This window comes from Fukomys damarensis, unplaced genomic scaffold, assembly GCF_012274545.1.
Source record: "Fukomys damarensis isolate Sample0158 unplaced genomic scaffold, DMR_v1.0_HiC HiC_scaffold_27, whole genome shotgun sequence".
Taxonomy (NCBI): Eukaryota; Metazoa; Chordata; class Mammalia; order Rodentia; family Bathyergidae; genus Fukomys; species Fukomys damarensis.
The window spans coordinates 20,746,189-20,769,510 of NW_022900939.1; the positions used below are offsets into that span (position 1 = coordinate 20,746,189).

General features: G+C 38.3%; 1 protein-coding gene across 20 annotated transcripts in view; it reads right to left on the reverse strand.

The window, feature by feature from the left end:
• The window catches only part of Ppp6r3 (protein phosphatase 6 regulatory subunit 3), a 142,450-nt gene that overhangs the window by 77,568 nt on the left and 41,560 nt on the right, over positions 1-23,322 (reverse strand). For all 20 annotated transcript variants that reach the window (XM_033756756.1, XM_033756753.1, XM_033756749.1 and 17 more), the window contains exons 3-7: positions 14,954-15,186; positions 9,613-9,799; positions 6,310-6,447; positions 3,570-3,635; positions 1,338-1,450 (exon numbers count right to left, since the gene is read on the reverse strand). In XM_033756756.1, the coding sequence (XP_033612647.1) occupies positions 1,338-1,450; positions 3,570-3,635; positions 6,310-6,447; positions 9,613-9,799; positions 14,954-15,180 (731 nt within the window). In that variant the 5' untranslated portion in view covers positions 15,181-15,186. The remainder of the gene's footprint in view (positions 1-1,337; positions 1,451-3,569; positions 3,636-6,309; positions 6,448-9,612; positions 9,800-14,953; positions 15,187-23,322) is intronic.

A 23,322-nucleotide genomic window follows, 5' to 3' on the forward strand; every position in this document is an offset into this window, starting at 1 on the left:
GGAGAACTACTAAGCCATAAAGAATGATAAACTCGAAAGATTTATAGCTAAATGAATGAACCTTGAAGCCATACTCTTAAGTTTGAAATAAATAGGATACACATGTGTAAATGCCTAATTATTTCTGTGGTGTGAGAAACTGAAAGTGTAAATGAGGATCAAAATGTAGAATAGATAATGTGAAATAGGAAGAAAATATTCAAAGGGAAAGAAAGAGGAACTTAGGAGTTGGGGTGGGAGGAAAGAAGGGAAAGAAAAAATGAGAAAAGAAGGAGAAAATGGAAACAAAGCTTTTGTAAATAGGGAGGGGTGGAGGGGTGAAAGAGAGGAAATGGGGAATGGGAAAAAACAAGAACCAAGATATATCATGTACAGATACAAATTCTCAATAGTGAATGTGACCACAATGTATACCTAAAATGTACCAGTAAACTTCATGAATTAAAAAAAAGGTGTATTATGTATCTGCACCAACTCTCCATGGGGAATGTAATCATTACATACTGCAAATATGTACTAATAAAAAAAATGAAAAAAGCAAACCAATGGAAGTAAACTGAAGGAAAACTACCATTCATACTTCATGCTAACCTAATGTGTACTCTCCAATTATTAACCCAAAGTGGGGAAATGTCTCACTTTTCTCTATTAACACACTCACAACAGGGCCATAATTCATATGTCTTGCTGCTGGGCAGCTTGAACTACCAGTGGTATATGGATGACTATACCACTTCTAGCATCTAGTGCAAGCCATCTGGAATGTGTTAAAATAACTTTTAGCTGTTTGAATGGAAGTTAAATGCATGCTCATGTTGATAGTAAACACTATTCCTAAAAATATGTGAATCTAGGAAAAAATAGCATCCCATCCCTCAAGTGTCTTCCTTTCCTTTCAACATGATATAACTGTTTAGGCTGCCCCTTGTCAGATGGAAAAATAAGTAAACCTTAGAAAAATCTCTAAAAAAATTGCCACCTAACATAGGTCAAACTCATAGGTACACAAGATTATTCTCCATAAAAAGTCCCTAGGAGATATTGAACACAGCTGTGATGTGACAATCTCATCACAGGATGCTTCCACAAAATTCTACTCTACAGGTGTTTAAGAGGTTCAAAGTCTACACAAAAACTGTACTCACTCACCTTTTTCCCATCAGTATCCCAAGTGTCACAAATGCTGCGAGAAAGGAAACAGGTTTCCTTCATATTCATGCCACCCGCAAGTGTTTGCAAGACATCCACACCAAGAACACTTCACTTAACCAATCATTGACAAATTAACACATCAAATAGTATCTGTGAGAATTTCAAGGACAGAATTTTAAACATACTTTTCTAGAGTGGCAAGCAGGGGATCTGGTTCTGTACTGTTCTGAACTTGTAACATCTGGTCTCTGCTCAGGCGAACAATTTCACAAAGTGACTGTGAGGCATTTGAATGCCGCTAAAGGAAAAAAGAAAAAATTTCAGCTACAAAATTGTTCCAAATTACCTTTATAATAAAAAATGAGGGGGGAAGGGCTTAAGACAAAATACAATTTAACAGTGGCCATAAATATCAGTAAGCAGTTCAGCCCAAAACAAATAAGAAGCATTTCATTCAGCCAGGCTAATAATGAACTTTACTTCACAATACTGAACAGTATATCTTACTATATTTAGGGAGATGTGATAAAAATTCTGACAAGGAAAAACCTCTATAATACATATCCCAAAATATGTCCCCCAAAATACTGTTTTCAGCATAGACAGATACACTAGCTTTAAAAACAAAAACAAAAAAACTCTCAGCAAATACAGCTTTTAGAAGAGAGCAATGGCTAAGAAATAATGTGCTCTGCCTTATAGGACAGCTGTAAAACCTCAGCATCCACATTCATTAGATTTTGTGGCATGTAAAACAACTGAATTCAAAGGCTGACCAATGTGTTCCTAGTACAAGAAAAGCATACTCCAGCAGAGAGAGCAACACATACCAGAGTATCCAAACCTACCATTTGGAAAAAGGAGCCTAACATTTCCTTAATGAATATTCACTGGTCAGTACAGTTTTAATATGTAATTTATCACTTAATATAAAATAGCAATATCAATAGGTTTTCTTGCCAAAAAGCAAAGTTAAGTTTCCTGTAAATCAAGAAGGGAAAATGCTTTGTCTTCCTCAAAAATTTTGCTTCAGGACTGGACTATTCCTTTATTGATTTCTCCCAGACCTTGTAGAAAAGCTTAATATTTTGTTATGCAATGAAGTTGTGCTCAAGAACATGAATCCAGTGGGGAGCAAGCCTCATGGACATTTACCACTCGTAAATGAGGTAGGCCCTGCTCAGATCATTGCTCTCCATATTCTGCAGTGACCAAACATCTAGAGCAACGGTACTGTGGTCCTGGAATGACAGCATTTCCCTGCTCAAAGAGGGAGGAATTAAAAACTCAGCTAACCTGATGACTCTTTCTAGAAAGGGGTATAAGTACTCCTTTAGTACCCAGCACAGACATACCCTGGGATGCATGAAGAATGTCAGCTCTGGCAACCATTAACAACTGCTGCAAGGGAGCACATACTACAGGGAATGATGAAAAAGTGACAACCCCTTTTTAAAAGCCCACTTTAGATACACTCTAGGTACCAAAAGGCTTTGAAATTACCAGAGGGGAAGAGATCAGCTCCAATTCCACAGAAAGTTCACACTTGGAAAGTGTATATCCCCTAACTACACATTTCTTTTGCTCTGCTCCTCCACTGAGCTTAACCTGCAACTGAGAGGTATATAAGGAGGACCTCTAGCCCCAAAACATACCCTTTTCATTCTTAAACCAACTTATTTGTGAACATGAGGTTGAGCCATATGGAAATGCCATGTCTGTAAATAATAAAAGTTTACAAAGTCATCAGCATAAGGCTTGGCCTGACACTTGAAGTGACGACCTTACAGAGCTCAGAAACACATACCCATTTGTCCTGACAGGCAACTCCTTAGCACGGGGCTCAAGCTGAAAACTTCAACTCCAGCTTTAATCCCATTGCCAAGTTAATGGTTAGCAGCTAGAGCAAATGCCAAACTTGTTGGAGCTTAAAGGCCAGGACCTGGAAGTATACAGCCAAGTCACTACAGGGGCTCAGCAGTGACCAAGACCTTGATGTACTGCCTGCAAAGCTTTTGTCAGAGCAGAAAAAGCAAATGAAGATGTGGCCACATCATTTGGGCTAAAGAGGGGTAAAAAGAAAAAGAGGTTTGGATAGAGATTTGCAGTGAAGACAAGCAGGGTTAGCATGAAATCCAACTCTGGAGGAGACAGTGTGGAACCCAGGGGCTTCCTTCCTCACATTTCTGGAAATTTCTGGGTGTATAATACTGTTTAGAAGACTGTCAACTTAAAAATACAGACTATCACTGTTCTACCTATTTTATCTGATCACCTACACATTTACACAAATGTTCTGGGCTCAAATAAACAGTTCTTTCGCGCTTGCAAAGCAGGCACAGTGCCACTGAGCTAAATCCCTAGCCCTAAACAGTTCTTTCTTAAAATAAAATTTATAGTCACACAAGAGAACTTACATCTTCTTCTTGCGATGGATGAACTATTTCCACAAGTCTCTGGATAATTTTCTCCTCATTTAACCACTGTAAAACACATTGTAGAAGTAATCATAGCAATGAGTGGCTCTTGTTCAAGCCCCAATGAAGATTAACATATTTGGAAATATCCATTACATTTTAAGTAGAATGTTACATTTTCTCTAGACTTTGAACACTACAGAAAATTAAAAGTCACCCAAGGAAAATTTCAGTGAATATATTAACAGTAACAGTAACAGAATATATTACCAACAACTCCCCAAATTACAGTATCCACATACTAAATTTCTATACAACAGTCGTTCAGCCACAGCCTAATTCCCAGATACTCAGCACTCCAAGGAACTGGACTTAGGCTGGAGAGAGGACTTTAAGAAGGAAGTAATGTATATACTTTTGGTAACAGTGTGTTGTGCTCTGAGCTTTAATAGAATCAAGAAGAGAACAAAGAATGAGAAACTAGAGTCATTCGTAGGAAAATGGATGCATACTGAGGCCATACTCTTAAGTGAAACAAGTAAGACACATGTGTAAATACCAAATCATTTCTCTGGTGTGAAAAATTACAAGTGTAAATAAGATCCAAATTTTATAAATGATAATATGAAATAGGAAGAAAAAGGCTAAAAATGTAGGGAAGTGGGAAGGGTAGGGGAAAGGAAATAAGGGAAAAGGAAAAAATATGAGAAAAGGAAAAAAATGGAAACAAAGTCTGTAAATAGAGGAGAGTGGAGGGGGTAAAGGGAGGGCAGAGGTATGGGGAAAAATGAAAACCAAGATCTGTCATGTATAAGATTCCAATGATGAATGTAACTGTACTGTATACTTAAAAAGTACCAATAAACTCAATGGAAAAAAAAAAAGAATCGAGAAGAGAAATACTTGGTATAATCCCTGGATTAAGAAAAAACACACCAGTTGGGCACAGGATAAATGAAAAAGGGACTTTATAAATAAAACAAACCCACTTCAGGAATATGGAGGCTGTAAATTCACCTGCCTTGCCATGTTGGCAAAAGCTATTATCATAAAACAGCAATCTCTCCTTCATCTCTGTATGAAATTCAGGGAATAAAAGTATCAAGAGGATTGGAGTAAGAAAAATTAAAAAAACAACAAACCAAAAAAACAATTGGCTTAATATTAGTTCTAACGGGACTGAATCACCATAATAAACAAGGTAACTTGCTATGTAAAAAGGGCACTAAAACCCCTGGTACTGGGAAAAATCAAAGGCCACTAAAACAAATCTCAAAGGTCAAAGAAGGTAAGAGATTTGGTAGTAAGGGGGAGGATCAAACACAATTTGCTACAGGCAAGGTAAAGACCTGATGCCATCTCTGGCTCCTTCAGAGGAATATATCAATTATAATGTTTTTAAATGTACACATGAGCCGCTACCCCCTCCACAGCTACTGGTAAGGATTCACACTCCAAGCCTAACTTTGAACTAATTCCTAATTGTAGAAGCCTATTTCTGAGATAATTCTTCACTGTAGACCCCCAAAATAAAAGATATCAAGAGTTTCTAATCAACCTTCTTCTAACCTAACCCTTTATTAGCCTTCCCCCCCACTCCAGAAGCACATCTGTTTCCTCGGATATAGGCCCTAAAACTCAACTCAGAGGTGACCAGAGAAATAAATCCATTATACCAAAACATACTGAATAATTCCCCCATGATAACCCGAACATAAAGGGTACCCTCCATCTCCTTGTCTTCAACAGTTTCCCAGAATCGTGAACCTCTCGAAAACACTCAACTTCACAAAAACACCTAAAAATAACCAGGCATCCCCATTTAAGGCCTCTACCCAAAGGCCACTAGGTACATTCAGCTGGTTTTGTCCAATGACCAATGCCTGGTCACACAAATGAAGGCCCGCCCAGCTCAGCAATGTGTGCCTAGATGGAACACCATCTGATAGGCCCTCCTCTTGTAGGCCCTTGTGTCTTTCCTTGTACCCTAGGTTTTTACATTTAGCATTTGCAACAAAATTTATTTTCAAAGAGATGAGAAGGTTTCAAGGTTCCTGGGTTACAGATGGAACAGATATGGAATGGCTCCAGAAGAGTAGACAGATAAGAAGGGATACCACACAAAGAAAAGGCATAGTTGAGAAGCCCTATTTTCAGGACATTCATACCTTCCCCATCCCAGTCCAATTCCTCCTAAGACACCAACCTACTCAAAAGGCATACATCCTAAAATCACAATCTGCCTGAACTTAAAAGTGTCTCTTTCCGGGTAACTTCTTTTCTACTCCTTATCCTTTGCTCCTAGATATATCTCTCCATTCTGACTTTCACAGGCAGTCCATTCCTCTGAGGAAAGCTTCTTAACATACTCAGATGAGATTTAAAGGTCTCAGCCTTTTTACTTTTGCAATAACTTACTACCAGATCCATTGTTTTATAATAAATACTCAATCCATTCTACCTCACCACTCCCACAAAAAAAGAAACCAGCAAAGGGGAAGGAACTGCTCACAACAACCCTAGGACCTAGGAACACACACATCCTGGATCCTAGTTCTGCAAAACTGAATCTCTTATCTTTGAACAACTTCCTCCTTATCCTTAAGTCCCCTAGACAACCCTTTTGATACGAACCTACATCCCATGGGATCCCACACTCCCACCCCAGCACACAGAAGCCCAGTAGCCCACATGCCAGCAACCCCACCTCCCAATGACAACAGGTCAGAGTTCTACTTACATTCAGTACATCTTGCCTGGGCTGAGGAGGCTCAATACATGTCAGGAGCCTAAGCAACAAATCCATAATAGCAGAAGTTCCTATATGCTTTATTATAAGGTCTACAAAATCACGTTTCTTCTTTAAGAAATCAACAATCTAGAGGAGGAGAAAAATAAAAAACTGAAAAGATATGTAATTTCCAAACTACAAATTTTAGAATGTTTCAAATCCTGACCACTACCCCCTCCAAAATTCCATCAGTACTTCAAACTGAGGAGGGGCTGGTGCTAATTAGATATTAAAATGAAAAGTCTGGTTAAGAATTACAACATTCAAAAACCCTTTAGAAAAAAAACCTCCCCAAAAGAGCATATATGCCTAATACAAATAAAACATGACAGAATATTCTATTTTATTTCTTTTTCTTAATTCTCAAGGAATGGGAGTCAAAAATTTAACAGACCTATTAAGAACAAGAAAATATACCATTTTATAGTTTATGGACATAAAACAATTTCATTAAAAAGCAGAATATTGAAAATCCTAATAATACTCTATAACTAAGAAAAAAATCAAAACATAAAGATTTCTACTTCAAAGTAACTAACTCACCTGCTAGACAAAGGTGAGTTGGATTTCATTTCAGCAATTCACCTGATTAACACAAGAAGGGTGACTGGTGGAAGAAGAGGCTGAGAGCCACGCCGAGGGAGGGTGAAATAGCAATGGAAATGAGGACTCTGTCCTGGGTCTCCTCTGCACTGGAAGAAGAGGATGATCGCTCTTTGCTGCACAGCTTCGTGTGCCTTCTGATTTGTCTTTGTGCACCCATCATCTATCAAAACCCCACCACATGTCCCAGAGAGCAGCATGGCCAGTGTGGCAGCTGCTATCACAGAATCTCACTATGCCCTGAAAGGTGGGGACTGAATAAACCAATGTTATAGATAAGAAAACCAAGGCTCAGACAGTTAAGTATCTTCTAGAGTTAAAAGGTGGCTGTCTTAGAATTTAAACTCAAATCTGCATGCTGCAAAAGCCACAGGCTTTCCATTATTCCATATAAAAGTTCAATAGTATAAAATGACAATTTAGAACTGCTTCACATGATTAAGTATAAATATAGGACTATTACACATTACTTCTCTAGACAATGAGGCTAAATACTATGACATAAGCCTTTAAGAAATAAGATAGTTATTCCTCTCACAGTTGAGCATCATAGCTTTTGAAAGGACAGAAAAGAGAAAAGGAAAATGCCACACATGACCAAATACGTCATGATTCAATAACAGAAACACCGAATCTAGAGCCTAAAAGTACAAACCTCAGTCAGTACTGTGGATAGTATAGTGAGGACAAGGCCTGTATTACAGATGACACTGCTGAGGGGCTAACTCATATGACACTGAAGACGCCCTACAGCTAGACCCCCTGCTTTATGGGATAAAAAAATATCTTTACTGGCTAAGCCAAATACAATGGAATTTTTGTCATTACTTGCAGTTGTCTAACTAGTATACAATAAGAAATCTTTATTTATACTTATAACTCAAAGTATAGACAGGTGAGAAGTTTGGGCTTTCTCTGTAGCTAAAAGAGGAAGGAGTGTATCCTCTCATTACTATCCAGAGTTCAGAACAGAGAAATACAATGAGCAACAGGCTCAGAGGGCGCTTGTCTCACATGCCCACATGTGCCATCACTGTGACATAGATAATATGTTTGACTTTGAGGTCCAAGACAAACACTCAGAGCTCCAGAAAAGTCTTAAATGTATTCTTGCTCTCTATATCATATATACACTTAAAATTACAGCTCACAAATTTTGGTTCCAATAGCACAGATGTGAGGAAAGTCTAATGACACATAACCTCTCAGTAATGGCTACAACCATCTCAGATGTGACTGGTAGTATTGGGAGATGGAATGACTTACACTCTCCTAAAATAGCCAGCAATATTTTTATTTCTAAGAGAAGGAAAAAACAGAAGACAATCTATATTTAAAAACCATGAGGTGGATATTATTACCTAAAAGAATCTTATTTTCAAAATAGTTAAGGAAGTTATCCTACTTGATTGTAAGCATAAAAGAATGAAATCGTCCTTCTAAAATAAAGCATGTATGTATCCACTTTGCCTTGGCACACAACAGAACATACTGGGCCCAAAATAGTTCCAGTCCCTTGTGCTGATAGCAAGGGCAGGTCACATGAGCTTGTTTTCCACCACAAAAGATGCCAGGCCTACAGGTTTGACCACTGTCACCCTAAGTCATCATGCCCACTTATTACAATTCTGACAAGACTGTCATACATTGTACTTGACCATTTGATGCTCTAGTTGTTCCTTGAGTACCTATTCCCATAAATGGACCATAATCTCCTGGTAAGCAGATCCTTCTTCACCCATATGTACTATAACAGTGGTTCTCAAACGTTAGCGTGCATCACAGTGAGTGACAATACTAGCTTAAAATTTGGATTGCCAAGCCTCACCCTTAGAGTTTCTAATTTGATAAGTCTAGGGAGAAACCCAAGAACATTCACTGCTAACACATCTCCAGTTGGTACTACTGCTGCCAGAACCACTGCATATAATAGATATCTGGGAAAGTGCCCCCTAAGTGCACTTGAAGTACAAAACAAAGAAGACCCCCCCAAACAAAAGAACCAACCAATCAACTGAAAAACAACAGGAGGCAATAGTAGGAGGAGAAATAAGAAGAGAAAGAGGAGGCTGCTAGCAGAAGAGTGAAGTTACTGACATGTACTACTAGGTAAGACAATAGAGCTACATAAGTATATGGCCACCTATATCCAGATGTCTCAAAATAACATTTAAATTTCTGTGTAGATTCAAAATAGATTCAGCATTTTGTACAAACCAAACATCAATCCCTTTGTGGGTAAGCATTAAACTTCTTTTGTAATCATTAACAGGAAACAAAGCAAAAGCATCTGTTTTGGTACCTGGGGTCACTAGGACTCTGCTCACATACTCAACTGCTTAGTTTTGGGTCATAGGGCTATCTTCACAAATGGGTACCCAATAACCCTCATTCTTCCAATTACTTGTCAAATGAGGAAATCAAAGCACGCTAACAAATTGAGAATTGATACATACAGAAAGAATATGCCATGTGAAAAATATTCATTAATGTATAAATCTGCTAGGTAAGTGCTTAGAATGTTTAAGGCTTGAAATATTTTAGAGAACCTGAACTTAAAGGCACACTCAGAAGACTACAACAACATACTTGGGGACCATCTTGGGGATGATCAACCCTGATACTTACCTTCTAGAAAACAATATTTACCTGTTCTGGTTTTCTGCTGATAAGAATACTTAGCACCTTGCTGAAGAAACTGGCAAGTAGTGGGTTCAAGGGGGAATCGTTTAGGAGGAAGCTATATAATTTCATTAGCAAGGATTCATCTTCCCCCAGTCTATCATTCATCTGGGAGACATCAGAAGTAAGCAACTCACAAGATATATTTGGATACCTAGAAGAACAGGATAGTATATCATCATCTATAGTGACAGTTTAATTACATAAGGTAAAACACAAATCAGGAAGACTTCCTAAACTTTTGTAAAAGCAACAAAATCATCTATCAGGAATTAGAAAAATCACTAAAATCCATGCCATTGACCTCTAGTTTAAAATGAATTTTCAGGGGCCGGGGATTTAGCTCAGCGGTTCGGTAGCCTGCTTCACAAGCGCAAGGACACGAATTCGAAATCCGGTACCAAAAAAATAAATAAAATAAAATGAATTTTCTACTTCGTCTAAATTTTTAAACCAAGTATAACAAGAACATATTTTTTCAGTGAAACTAGAGAACACTAAGGACTCAAGCCTAGGGAGGTCCTGCCAGAGGGAACAGGCCTTCTCAATTACCAGGGAGGGCAGAGACTGACACTGGAGGAAAGGATCAGCAGCCTGTTCTGGCACAACAGTGACATAGTATACAAGACAACTGTGTGGGACACTGGTTTCCAGGAAACTGCACTGTATACTACCACACCCACACTGCAGACACTTAGACCAGCTACCACTATTTTTAGACTGGTTTCAAATAGTACTATGAAGTTGTTTTGATAAGCTATCAAGTGTCCAGTCTACATTATATTTTAAGAGAATAAATATACTGATATACTGAAAGGAATAAAAAAGGACATGAGCTTGAGTTACCCCAGGGGGGAAGCTATATACAAAAACCATGCTCTCCACACTGTCCATCTTTGGGGACTTGTAGGGATATCAAACCAGTCCGTTGTCCTTACTCACTATGATTTGATTCTGCAGAGTAAAGACCCACAGAAAGCAGCAGGGTATCTGGCTCTGTATGCATCCCGACTCTTCTATGGAACCTTCAGTTTTAGAAATATCTATATCCACTCAAGTCTGTGTACCTCTGACAACCAGACTATCCACTTAAAAAAAAAAAAAAGGAACTGGCAGCAGCTCCATCTTTCCTACTCACTCATCACTAACACTTCTCATTATTTCAACAGTCACAGAGGAGACCCAAGGCCTATCCAGATGATGCTGTATCTCATTCATAGTTCATTTCAATGAGCCAACATTGCTCCTTAACAAGCAGCCAGAAGCCACAGCCCCAACTAGTCACCAGGAATGGCAAGTTCAAATGCTGACCAGGATAGGGAAGTAACAAAAGAGTTCAATGACAAGAGAGAGGTGAAAATTGTAGGTATAAATGTGTGTGACACACCTGGAGGCATCCAAGGCAAGCAGATAGCTGCCTGGTATGAAACCCCTGGCTCAGAGGCAACTGGCAACATACAGAAAGCCACAGCACCTGAGAGGGCCTGGGGTAAGACCACAGTATGAGAATGTCCCAAAATGAATCTGTAGGAGGAGGACTGAAAAGAAAGAAAACAGACCTGGCAACTGTGTAACATGTGGATCACATTACCAAATAACTATCTTCTGGAGGGTTCTGGCTCAAATAAAGCCCCTCTCACCTTAGGGGGCTCAAAGAAGCTGTAAGATAAATTCCTATAAAATAACCACTATCCCAGAGATGGAAGTATACAGGATTAGAGGTACAAGGAGTCATACTATCTAGGTTCAAATCCTAACTCCCCTATTTTCAAGCTAAATATATTTGGGCAAGTTACTTAATCTCTCTGTGCCTCAGTTTCCAAATTCATAATAAGATAAGGACAATAGTCTTTATCTTCTGGAAAAGGGTAATATATACAAATACTGGGAAGAGGGGCTGGCAAAAAGTGTTTAATGAATGATAGCTATTTGCATTCCTCTTTATAATTTCATTTATCAAAATACAGAAATTTTGCTGTAAGGGGCTGGGGTGACACAATGTCTCAACCATATCAATGTGAAAAGTTTGGCAAATAAAGGATTAGTAAATGGCACCCAACTCAATCCCAGAGCACAGGTGTGTTCTGATTGGGAGGAGAAGCTCCAAAGCAGGGCTGAATATCTTTTAAAACTGTTCATATTCCATGGATGAGTTGCAGGTATGATCTACTCAAGAAGCAGACATTGTGGGGCTTAGGCATTACATGGAAGGCTGAGTTCAATTACAGACAGGCTAGGGTTACTGTCTCTCCCTCTGCATCATTCAGTAAATCTCTAAAGCACCCAAAGGTGCACTCCACTCCAACCTTCAGCAAGATCCCTCTCCCTACCTTGCTCCCTTGTATTGAGGACAGAGAAGCAACCAGAGAACCCAGCCCTACAGCACCCTGACCTGCATCTGGGACCCTCCTTTCCTTACATAAGGGGACTGTCCTTGCTAAGGCCACACTCAACTTGTCCTCTCAATTGCATTCCCTTCCACCTTCTCCAATGCAGAGCACCTCTAGATAATAGTCCACAACCTTGGTGGGCACCAGTTTCACCAGCATATACAGAGACCATCATGTCTTCCATTTAAGGAAACAAAACAAAAACATCCCAGACTCCACATCTGCTTTGAATTACCAATCATTCTCTGCTCCTTCTGTACAGAAAATACAAAGGAGCAATTTCTGCTTGTTTTACACTCCTTGTCCAGCCAAGCTTTCTCATTAGGCACTCCAAAGGACCTGCACCAACTGTGCCCATAATGCTATATGATAAATTCAGAGGTTTCTTGTGGGCAGTAGACCAACCACTGTCCCATTTTCATCCCTGAAGTCTGTCTTCTGTAGCTTTCAAGGTGTCAGCATTTCCTGGTTCTGCTCTCACCTCTAGCCACTCCTCAATCCCTATGTAGAACACTTTTCAGTCAAAAGGCTCCAGATCTCCAGCCACTGAGCCTGTGCCTCCAGCCACTATCTGCTTCAGATCTCTGGAGGTGAACTCATCCAGCCTCAAGGCATCACATGTCCCCATCATCTTCTGCTACTTCTTATCTTCATTCAAAACCATCAGGCATCTCAAACTTGACAGGGCCAAAGTCAAACACCTGACCTTTCCCTGGCATCTATCCTCAGTGCCATAAAGCCACTGTACCCCTCAAATGCTCAGGCCAAAACACTGGCAGTCATTCCTGACCATACTTTCAGTTCTAACTTCATCTAATATATCTTCATCTGACCACTCTCCCCAGCTCAGACACTCAACTTTTCTCTTTTGCCAATGCTCGATAAAAATCACTTCTCCTCCTACCCTCCATGTCCAGTTTGCTGGAAGACAGAGTGACCCCGGAAAACAAAGTCAGGCAATGTCCCCATTGCTCAAAATCCTTTGTCAGCTTTCTATCTCATCCTGGGTAAGGTCCTAACTGAGCCAACCAGGCCCTGTATGGCCTGTTTCTGAAGCTACTCTGACCTCATCCCTGGTCCTGTCTCCTCCCATTGACCTTTCTCTGGTTATCCAGGTGTTACTAGAGAACAATTTAGGGCCTCAGTACTTGCTTTTCCCTCCACCTAGAAGTACCTTGCCAAGTACCCACACAGCAACCCCCTCATTTCCTGCACAACTCTGACCAAATGGCACCTTCTTAATAAGAAGGCCATTTCCTGAACTCTCTCTTCCACCTCACCACCTTCTATAGTTCCGATCTTCTCTAGAGGACTCATCTGATAAACTATGGGTTTATTTTTCTATCTGATTTATCCCAGGACAGCCACCACTCCATCATCTCAAAACTACAAAACCCTCAACTTCTTTGGGTGACGACAGTCAATCTTAATACTGAAAAGGTTTCAAATCCCTTCTAAATAACTTCTCTGTGCTAATATAGCTGTTTGGGTCATCCAAGGTAGGTGCCATTCAGAAATCCAAGACACTATGCATCCAGGGAGGCACAACTGCTCCTGAAGCTTCAAAAGTAGCACAAAAACACAGATGAAAAGCAAAATAACCACCAAACTTGCAGATCCCATCATGTGTTGTAACGGGCGGTTGGGACAGAAGGGAGGTACCATTTCTTCTTGATAAAGTAAGCACTTCACATAAAGTGTGTCTACTCTTACCCGGTAAAAGAACTCTTAGCTTCATTCAGCACAAGGATAAGCCATTTGCCCAAGTTCTCAGAACACTTACAATAGGAGGTATATACCCCTTCCAGGTGGGCAGGCTCATGCACTTATGCACATGATAGTTCATTGTGGATGGAATTCCAAAATAGCAAAGTGTCTTCTCTTTTGGGGAATGGGAGCACATTAGTATTTTTATTGTCAGATGTCTTTCTTCTTCTTTTTCTAAGGTATTACTCTCTGATTGAAGGCTAGCTGTAAATTTTTATGGCCAGCAGAGACTATGACATCTTTGAACATGCAAGTAACAGTAATCTGAAGTCATTAACAAATAGTACTTCCTTGATAGCACCATTCTCTCCAAGAGGAAAAGAACAGAAATCTGAAGAGGGTTAGACGAGGGAGGAAAGGGAAAGGAGAAAGGGGTGGAGGGAATGTGCCAGCTATTTCAATAGAGTAAGATATGGAGAAGTAAACAAAACCCTCATACTTAAAATTCCTATGGAGTACTCACAACAAAGGGCTTCCAGGAGTATATATACCAAGTGTTACAAGCTATGATTAGAATAAAGGATTCTATAATAAAGGAGTAATAAAGGAATGTACTGTGTCATTCTGTTCGTAAACAGATTAAACCAGTGACAAGTAGAGAAATCTGCTGTAGTTATCCATGGTGTTGCCTGTTTAAATATAGCTTTGCTGCCGGAGATTTAGCTCAGCAGCAGTGTGCCTGCCTTGCAAGCGCAAGGTCCTGAGTTCACTAATGTTCACCAAGGCCCATGCCCTAATTTTCAGGTAACAGAAGGTAGACTTATTATATCAACAATGCTCTTCACAACCCAAGCTCCAAGTCAGGTATACTGTTCATTTCAGTCTTGGGCAGTCAGATAATCTCTGGCTTCCTATCTGTAAAGTGAAGATATTGAAGTGTCTTACTATTTAAAGAAATTGGTCATCGCTGTTTATAAACATGCTGCCCTTCCACAAAACCTTCTGACTGAAATACGAAAGTCATTTTTAGATTCCTGTAATTTGTTGGACTTAGTTCTCAAATGGACTATATATCCCACTGAGACTGTCACTGTTGAACATCTTAACATTTTATCCACAGCTATAGTGACTCTGGAGTCCTAGCAATGACTATAATCTTCTACCCTCACTTCAGTTTGTCCCACCCTAAAGAGAAAATTGAATTTTCTTACTTGTATCTGATCTTTTCATCCATGTCTTGAGGTGGTTCTTCTATAATGAATGAGACTAAATCTTCCAGACATTCTGCTTTTAACAGAAACTCTATAAGTTTGCGGTTCTGAGCCTTACATTCCTGTAAAACATCTTCCTCGTCCATTAACTCCTTCAGTGTTACATCTTCTCTTTCTAGAAGTGTGTCTATGTGGGATGATGAGTGAAGATCAAATTTCCAAAACATGCTGGTCTAAACAAAATGCAGAGAGTATTTTATAAAATTTCAGTTTCACATATTAATTTTCCATAATTCTAATTTCAGTACAACCACTATGGAAATCAGTACAGATTCCTCAAAAAGCTAAAACTAAAAATTCCATGTGACCCAGCTATTCCACAACTAGATATCTTCCCAAAAGAGTTAAGGACATTATATTAAAGCTATACACGCATACCCATGTTTGTAGTAGCACAATTCATAAATTAAATCTTGAAAGTGGCCTACATGTCCAATGACAGAAGAACATATTATGGTATTTACACACAGTGGAGTACTACTCTACCACAAAGATAAGCTTGAGTCATCTGTAAGAACATGGATGTAATCTGAGAATATAATGCTAAGTGAAATAAATCAGATACACAAGGTTAAATGTTACATGGTTTTTGCTTATATGAGAAACCCAAATTATAAGAACAAAATAAAAGATAATAGGAAGTAGGAAGATAGAACTTTCTCAAATAGAAAGGGGATCAAGAGATAAGAAGAGGTGAGAGAAGAGAGGGAAAGGGGACAAAGAAAGGAATTAAGATATGTAAATGTACCAAATGCACACAAGGAATGTAAACACTATACTGCAAACATATACTGATTTTTTTTTTTTTTTTGTACCAGGGATCAAACTCAGGTCCTTGTGCTTGCGAGGCAGGCAGTGGAATCACTGAGCTAAATCCCCGGCCCCATATACTGATTTTTAGAAAAGAAAATACTCTGATAACTTTCTTTTGGTTTTGTGTTTTTGTGCAGGTTTTTTGAGACAGGGTCTCACTATGTACTTCAGGCTGACTTCCTGCCTTAGCCTCCTGAATGTTAGGATTACAGGCATAACCCACCACATCCAGCACTGATAACTTTTAATAAAGGTTATTAAAAAAAAAATCCCCACAGTTAAGTTTTACAGTGTAAAATGCCAACTTGCCACACATAAAGTTTCACATTGACCTATAACATACTTTTAAAAAGTGTGACACTGGCAGATTTTTTTTCCTTCTTAGAAAAGAAAATATACTTTATTGGATAAAAAAAAGTTGACTCGAAATTCTCAAAGTTAAAAAGTACCTCAGCCATATTTTGTTAAAAATACAATACTACAAAAAGCTGAAAGTAACCCTTTTCTAAAAAGTAGAGAACACATTTTCACACAGAACTGCTACCATCAGCAACAAATGACAAATAATGAGTTCTAACTAGAATTCTTCAGAACACTAATGAATTAAATAACCATTGCAAACCAGCGTTTTTAGCCACCCATGGCTCTTTCATAGTTAAAAGTACAAAGTCATAAAATAGTAACACGTAATAATAAATTTAAAAACTGAAATGTTAATTCTTAAAGAATTAGAGAAACTTATTCTTTTGGGTTACTTAGAAAAACATTTGACAAAACAGTCAATCTAGAAGGCAAGTAGCAAATACGCCTTCAATTTCCATCTCCATCCCCTAAACAATGAAGTTTATTTTCAACTTAAAAATAAAATACTTGTTTTGTTACAAATGGAAACATCAACAGAAAGTCTACTATGAAGGCTACGATGAGGCCATCTAAAAGGCCACTTATGACCAATAAATGACAAGATGATAGCATCAAACAAAAATCCTCAGTAGAAAAATAATCATTTAAATGCTATTCCTACCTGTCAATGATGCTCAATGTAGAATTCCTGAACCAGAGTGTAAGACATACTTATGTCATGTAATGTCTAAATCAAAACTTTATTGGTCAGGAGCTTCACCACTCAAACAAATAGACCCTGTTATCATTATTACCAAAAGCATGCTAATAAAACATATTAAAGTCAGAAGTAAAAGAAAAGGTTATAATCTGTATAAAATATACATATTTTTACAAGTACATATTTTGCTAATTCTACCCATATTAGGTCAGGTAGGAATATACTCTGACTTGGGCACCCATAAATATCTGCCTCAAAAAATATTTTGAAGCTAGAGATCATGAAAGGCAAGATTTATTTACAGTGTTAGTCACAATGTGCAGGAACAGAAAAAGTAAACTTTGCACAGCATATTACTGAAGGATCTATAAAGATATATCCATGTGATGTAATGAATGGATTATTTATTGAGCATCAGATTTTGCTGTTAAGTGGATGATCACAGTATTTAATATGTAAGAGTTTTAGGGAAGAAGTTCAAAGAAGCTCCTTTACAAAACAAGTTGTTAGATAATAAATCTTTAAATTTTTTCAAGGAAATATGGCAATATGCCTGCATTACTATCAATGGGACCAAGATCTGTATTGATTGGGTGGGTTCACCTACGCCAGACTCACACCTCACTCAGGAGAAATCTGTGTCAGGGCTGACACTGAACTCAAAAGCACCATGGCCCACAGTAGAAGGCACAGATGCCTGTGTCTTTCTAATGATTAGGCTGATAACTGTGTTCAGACAGCATCACAGAACATGCTAGAGAAACATAATTCCCAACACATTCACAGGATAGCAGTTGGTCTCTCTGCCGAAGTTGAGTTCAGGAGAGTGCACTGCAGAGGCCACCAGGTGGGCCATTTGCTAGTGGAGGAGGAAATAGCAACCTACTTCTACCACAATTATCAAGGAAAGGTAAACAGGACATAAAACAATAGGACAAGAACTTTGGGGAAAAGGTCAGAAGATCAACCTTAGGCATAAATGCTTTTCTGGTTTTCAAAGTGGTGAGAAACAACAAATGATAACTTTATCATCCTACTTCATCCTAATAAAATTGACAAGTAGAAAAAGAAAAGACAAAACCAAAAGATAATTTCAATGGAGGAAAGGAAAGAAAATTGTGTTCCATTCCTACAAAGAAATCATTCCTTGTTTTAGGCCACAAAGTAACACAGTGCTAGCTACAATACTTCCACTACAATAACTGCTCATTTATCTGCAAGTTCTTAAAATTTACAAACTTTAAATACAAGTGCATTTTTACCAGTCTTCTTCAGAAGCATAGATACTGATAGTTTTTTTCACAGATCCTAAACACATACTAACCTGTACTGTTAAAATTATAAACAACAAGGAGCATCATGGATCTAGTTTAGCTGAAGTAGCAAAACCACCTTCAAAAACCCTCTAAAAAAGTCATTTATGTCAGTAAATCTTGTCCTCAAAGTTGATCATGGATTGACTAACTTTACTTAGGTTAAATATATCAGCAAAGTAACACTAAATAAAAAGATGCCGTGTAAATTCAATGCCTTTTGGTTGACATTCCCAATGTTATCAGGTTAGTAGGTAGCTTAGTCTAAAAGTCAAATTTCTTGTAATATTTTCTCCACATGAAGTCAGGAAACTGAAGAGTTAAAAATTCAGCCATTAAATTTGATCTCATTTAAAGGAGCAACTCTTTCGTTTTCTTGTAATCTCATACACAAAGGCAAAAGCATAGTAAGAAACACCTGAACTTGCAAGTAAATGGCAGAGTCGTAAGTAACAACTCAGCCTCTCCAATAGTCAGAATCCAGACACTGGATGTGTACTTTTTGTTTTGTTTATAGTTCAGGCTGGTCTTGAACTCACTATGTAGCCCAAACTGGCCTTGAACTCACAGCAATCCTCCTGCCTTAGCCTCCCAAGTGCTGGGATTATAAGGAGTGCACCACCATGCCCCTAATGTAGAATCCAGATTACTATGAACAACTTGGAAAAGAAAAAAAAAGTAGATCCCTGGGAACCAGGAAAATTAAAGCCTACAAAGAAATTTAAAAGAACAAAATGTAGCGAAGAGAAGGGATAATGTGCACTTTCTCACAAGCTCATGGCTTGTGGGAAAGGAGAGGAATCTACAAGACAAGGTGAAAGCTGGGACTCCCAGAGGGATTCAGAGAGAAATGTGGCTTGGAATGGATGGCACTATAAGCTATAGGGAAAGCACATATGAGTCCTTTGACAGGCAGCCGGTGACTCTAGTCCAAGTGTCACAATATCCCTGGAGAGAATGCTTAGTTGGGCACTACTGTGGGTAAAAGTCTATGGCAGTGGTGGCAAACCCATGGAACATGAGTCACAATTGGGTGTTTTCATCATTGAAAGATCTAAAAGGTCCACCATCTATGGTTTGAACCTGAGACTCAGAGCAGCTGCAGGACAGCCTCACTTCAGGGCTCTCCAATGTTATGCTCCCACAGTGACTGTGTGAGACAGCCATGGTCAGGGAGCCATGATCAAGCTGGAGGTCCCAAAGGGTTTAAGGTAAACGACACAGGTCCCAGCCCAAAGGCCAAGGTCAGCTTAAACTGCTCTGGATCTGGTTCTCTTGCCCTAATCCTACTTCCTAATGGTTTTTGTATCTGGCATGGATCTGGATTTTGACTGCCTTTTTTTTTTTTAAACCAGTGTGAGCAAAGACAAATTTGACTTGGATACCTCCCCAAAACTACAGATGCAGGAAAAAAAAAAAACTCAGATTCAAAATCACAGAGAATTTTTTTTGTGGTACCGGGGATTGAACTCTGGACCTTGCACTTGCAAGGTGGGCAGCAGAACCACTGAGCTAAATCTCTGGCCCCTTTATTTTGTTTTCTGAGTGTGACAGAATTTCAAAACTAGAAGACCTAGATGCCGTCAAAGACCAACTATTCAAAGATACCTTAAAACAACAAGAGAACATGAAAAATGGGTCCAATAGTTGCTAGAGGACAGAAAACTAATCAAAGAGTAATGTGTAATAAGTGAAAAAATCAGAAGACAACAGAAATGGCATAAAAGCTTGCTCACAGAAATAAAGCCAAAAAACATTCCAAATACAGGGAAAGAAACAAATGTACAGATAAGTAAGACATACAGAACCTCAATAGGTATGGCCAAAAGAAAACCTCTCTGTGCCACATTATACTCAAAGTACAAGTCCATCAAAAGTGCAAATGTTAAAGGCCATTAAAAGGCAACACATAACATATAAAGGTAAACCTACTAGAATTACAGGGCAAGGGATTTAGCTCGGTGGTGCCACTGCCTGCCTTGCAAGTACAAGGTCCTGAGTTTGATCCCCAGTACCAAAAAGATTTTTAAAAAGAAAAAAAGAATTACAGCAGACTTCTCCACACAAACCTTAAAGGCCAGGACTGCTTGCAATTAAGTGTTTCAAGCCCTAAAACATAACAACTACCAACCCTGACTTAATGTATCCTGCAAAACTTTCCTTCAAAATGACAGAGAAAGGGACAGGGATTTAGCTCAGTGGCTCTAGCGCCTGCCTTGCAAGTGCAAGGGCCCAAGTTCGATCCCTGGTACCAAAAAAAAAAAAAAAAAAAAAAAATCTAGCCAGGTGTGGTGGCACACACCTGTAATCCCAGCACTCAGGAGGCTGAGACAGTTTGAGACCAGCCTGGGCTACATAATGAGTTCCAGGTCAGTCTCAACTACATAGTGAGACCCTGTCTCCAAAAAAAAGAGAGAGAGAAATAAGGTATTTCCACGAAAAGGGGCACATCCAGAAATTCATGACCACCAAACCAGTACTACAAAAAATTCAAAATGAGGGCCAGGATCTAGCTCAGTGGCACCACACATGCCTCATAAGCTCAAACTACAGAGTTCAATAACCAGTACCAAAAAAAAAAAAAAATTCACAATAATATCTTAAAAAGAAAAATGAAGTCAACAATGTCAAAAAGAATGAATATACCTGGCAGAATGACCTTTTGCTAAGCAAAAGGAAAAATAAATAAGCAACAGAAAAATAACACAATGATAGGAATAACAATACTTCTCAGTAATAACTCTCAATGTAAATGGTTCCAATGCCTCAATCAAAAGATACAGATTGGTAGAATGGATCGAGAAACAAAAGCCAATGATACAGGACAGAAAAACATTTAATGCAAAGAAATTCACAGAAACTCAGAAAAAGCAGAACAATCCTAATTCCAGACAAAGTAGATTTCAAGCCAAAATGAAACAGAAGAGACAAGAAGTCACTACATACCATTTAAGAGAACAATCCAATAGGAAGAAATGACAATTATAAATATACGCACCAAATACCAGCACACTTTACTTCATAAACACTAATGGACATGGAAAATCAGATAAGCAACAATGCAATTATAATAGGGCACCTCAATACTCCAATGTTACAAACTAAGCGATCAACTAAACCAAAAGAAAAAAAAAATCAAGAAATATCAAATCAAATCTTCAAAGAAACGGACTTACGCTGGGGACTGAGCTCAGCGGCACCGCACATGCCTTACAAGTGCAAGGTCCTGAGTTCAATCCCCTACACACACACACAAATAAAGCTTAATAGATATCTACAGTGTTTCATCCAACAAGAGAATATACATTCTTCTCTGCAACACATGGGACTTACTCCAAAAGAGATCACATTCCAGCCCATAAAGCATGCTTAAGTAAATGCAACAGAAATTAAACTATTACATTCATATTATCAGGTCATAATAAAATGAAACTAGAAATGGCAAAAAAAAAAACTACAGAAACTATGTGAACACATGGAAATTAAACAATACGCTCTTGAAAAATCAATGGTTCACAGAAGAAATTAAGAAAGAAATTAGTTCCTAGAATTGAACAATAATGCCAGTACTAAGTACTGACTGAAATCTATGGGATACAATGAAAGCAATCTTAAGAGGAAAATTTATAGTGGTGAATTCCTACATCAGAAAAACAGAGCAAGCTCAGATAAATAACTTAAAAATGTACCTCAAGGTCCTCAAAAAACAAGAACAATCTAAATCAAAAGCTAGTATGAGGAAGCAAATTATAAAGATCAGAGCACAAATTGATGAAATTGAGACTAAAACAATACAAATCAAAAAGCAATGAATTAAAAAGTTGGTCCTTTGAAAAAATGAACAAAATAGACAAACTCTCTCAGCAAATATTACCAAATTAAGAAAAGACCCAAATCCATGCAATTAAGAAATGAAAAAGGCAAAACTCACAAGAAATTCTGCAGAAATCCAGATCACTGGTAACTTCCTTGAGAAATGTACTACAATACAATGGAAAATTCAAAAGACATGGATAGATTCTTAGATACATATGAATACCAAAACTGAACTGAGAAGGTATAAAAATTCTAAATAATCCAGGATCAGTCAATGATGCTGAAGAAGTAATCTAGGTCCAAATGGATTCGCTGGTGAATTCTGCAAGAACTTTAGAGAAGAACTCTAATACTCCTCAAACTCTTTATTGAAATCAAAAGGACAGCAGCATTTCCAAAGTCATTCCTGGAGACAAGGATTACTCTGATTCCAAAACCAGAAAAGGACCCAACCAAAAAAGAGAACTACAGACCAATCTCTTTAATAAGCATAGATGGAAAAATCTTCAATAAGATACTGACAAACAATGCAGCAAATCATCATTTAGCTCAGCTGTGCCAATAGGGTCCAAGTTTGAGCCCCGGTACCAAAAAAAAAAAAAAAAAAAATCATAAAACATGACCAAGTAGAATTCCTTCCAGGAATTCAAGGATGGTTTAACATATGCAAATCAATAAATGTTGTATACCATATAAACAGAAGGACAAAAACCACAAGCATTTGACAAGATTCAACATCCATTCAGGATTAAAAAAAAGCCCTGAAGAAAATAAATATAAAAGGTCTTTATCTCAATCTGATAAAGGGCATCTATAAGAAAGAAATGGCCAAATCGTACTAAATGGAGAAAAGCTGAGAGCATTCCCTCTAAAATCAATAACGAGATAAAGATGGCTACTATCACCACTCCTATTCAATATAGTCCTAGAAAAATTAGCCAGAGCAATTAAACAAGAAATAAAACAGACATGACTAGGAAAGGAAGAAGTTAAATTGCCATTATTTGCAGATGACATGCTCCGCCTCATAGAAAGCTCCAAAAATTCCACCAAAAACATTCTTAGAGGAGTATTTCACTTCTGAATGCTCTCTACTCATCCCAAGTGGCTCTCTCTCTCTCCCCCTTCCCCACCTTTGAATAAACCATTCTTTTATTTTTAAAAAAGACTCCTAGAATTAATAACCAAATTCAGTAGCATAACAGAATACAAAGTCAATACTCAAAAGTCAACAGTGTTCCTGTACACCAATAATAAACTCACTGAGAGAGATATTAGGGAAAGAATATCTTTCACAATAGCAT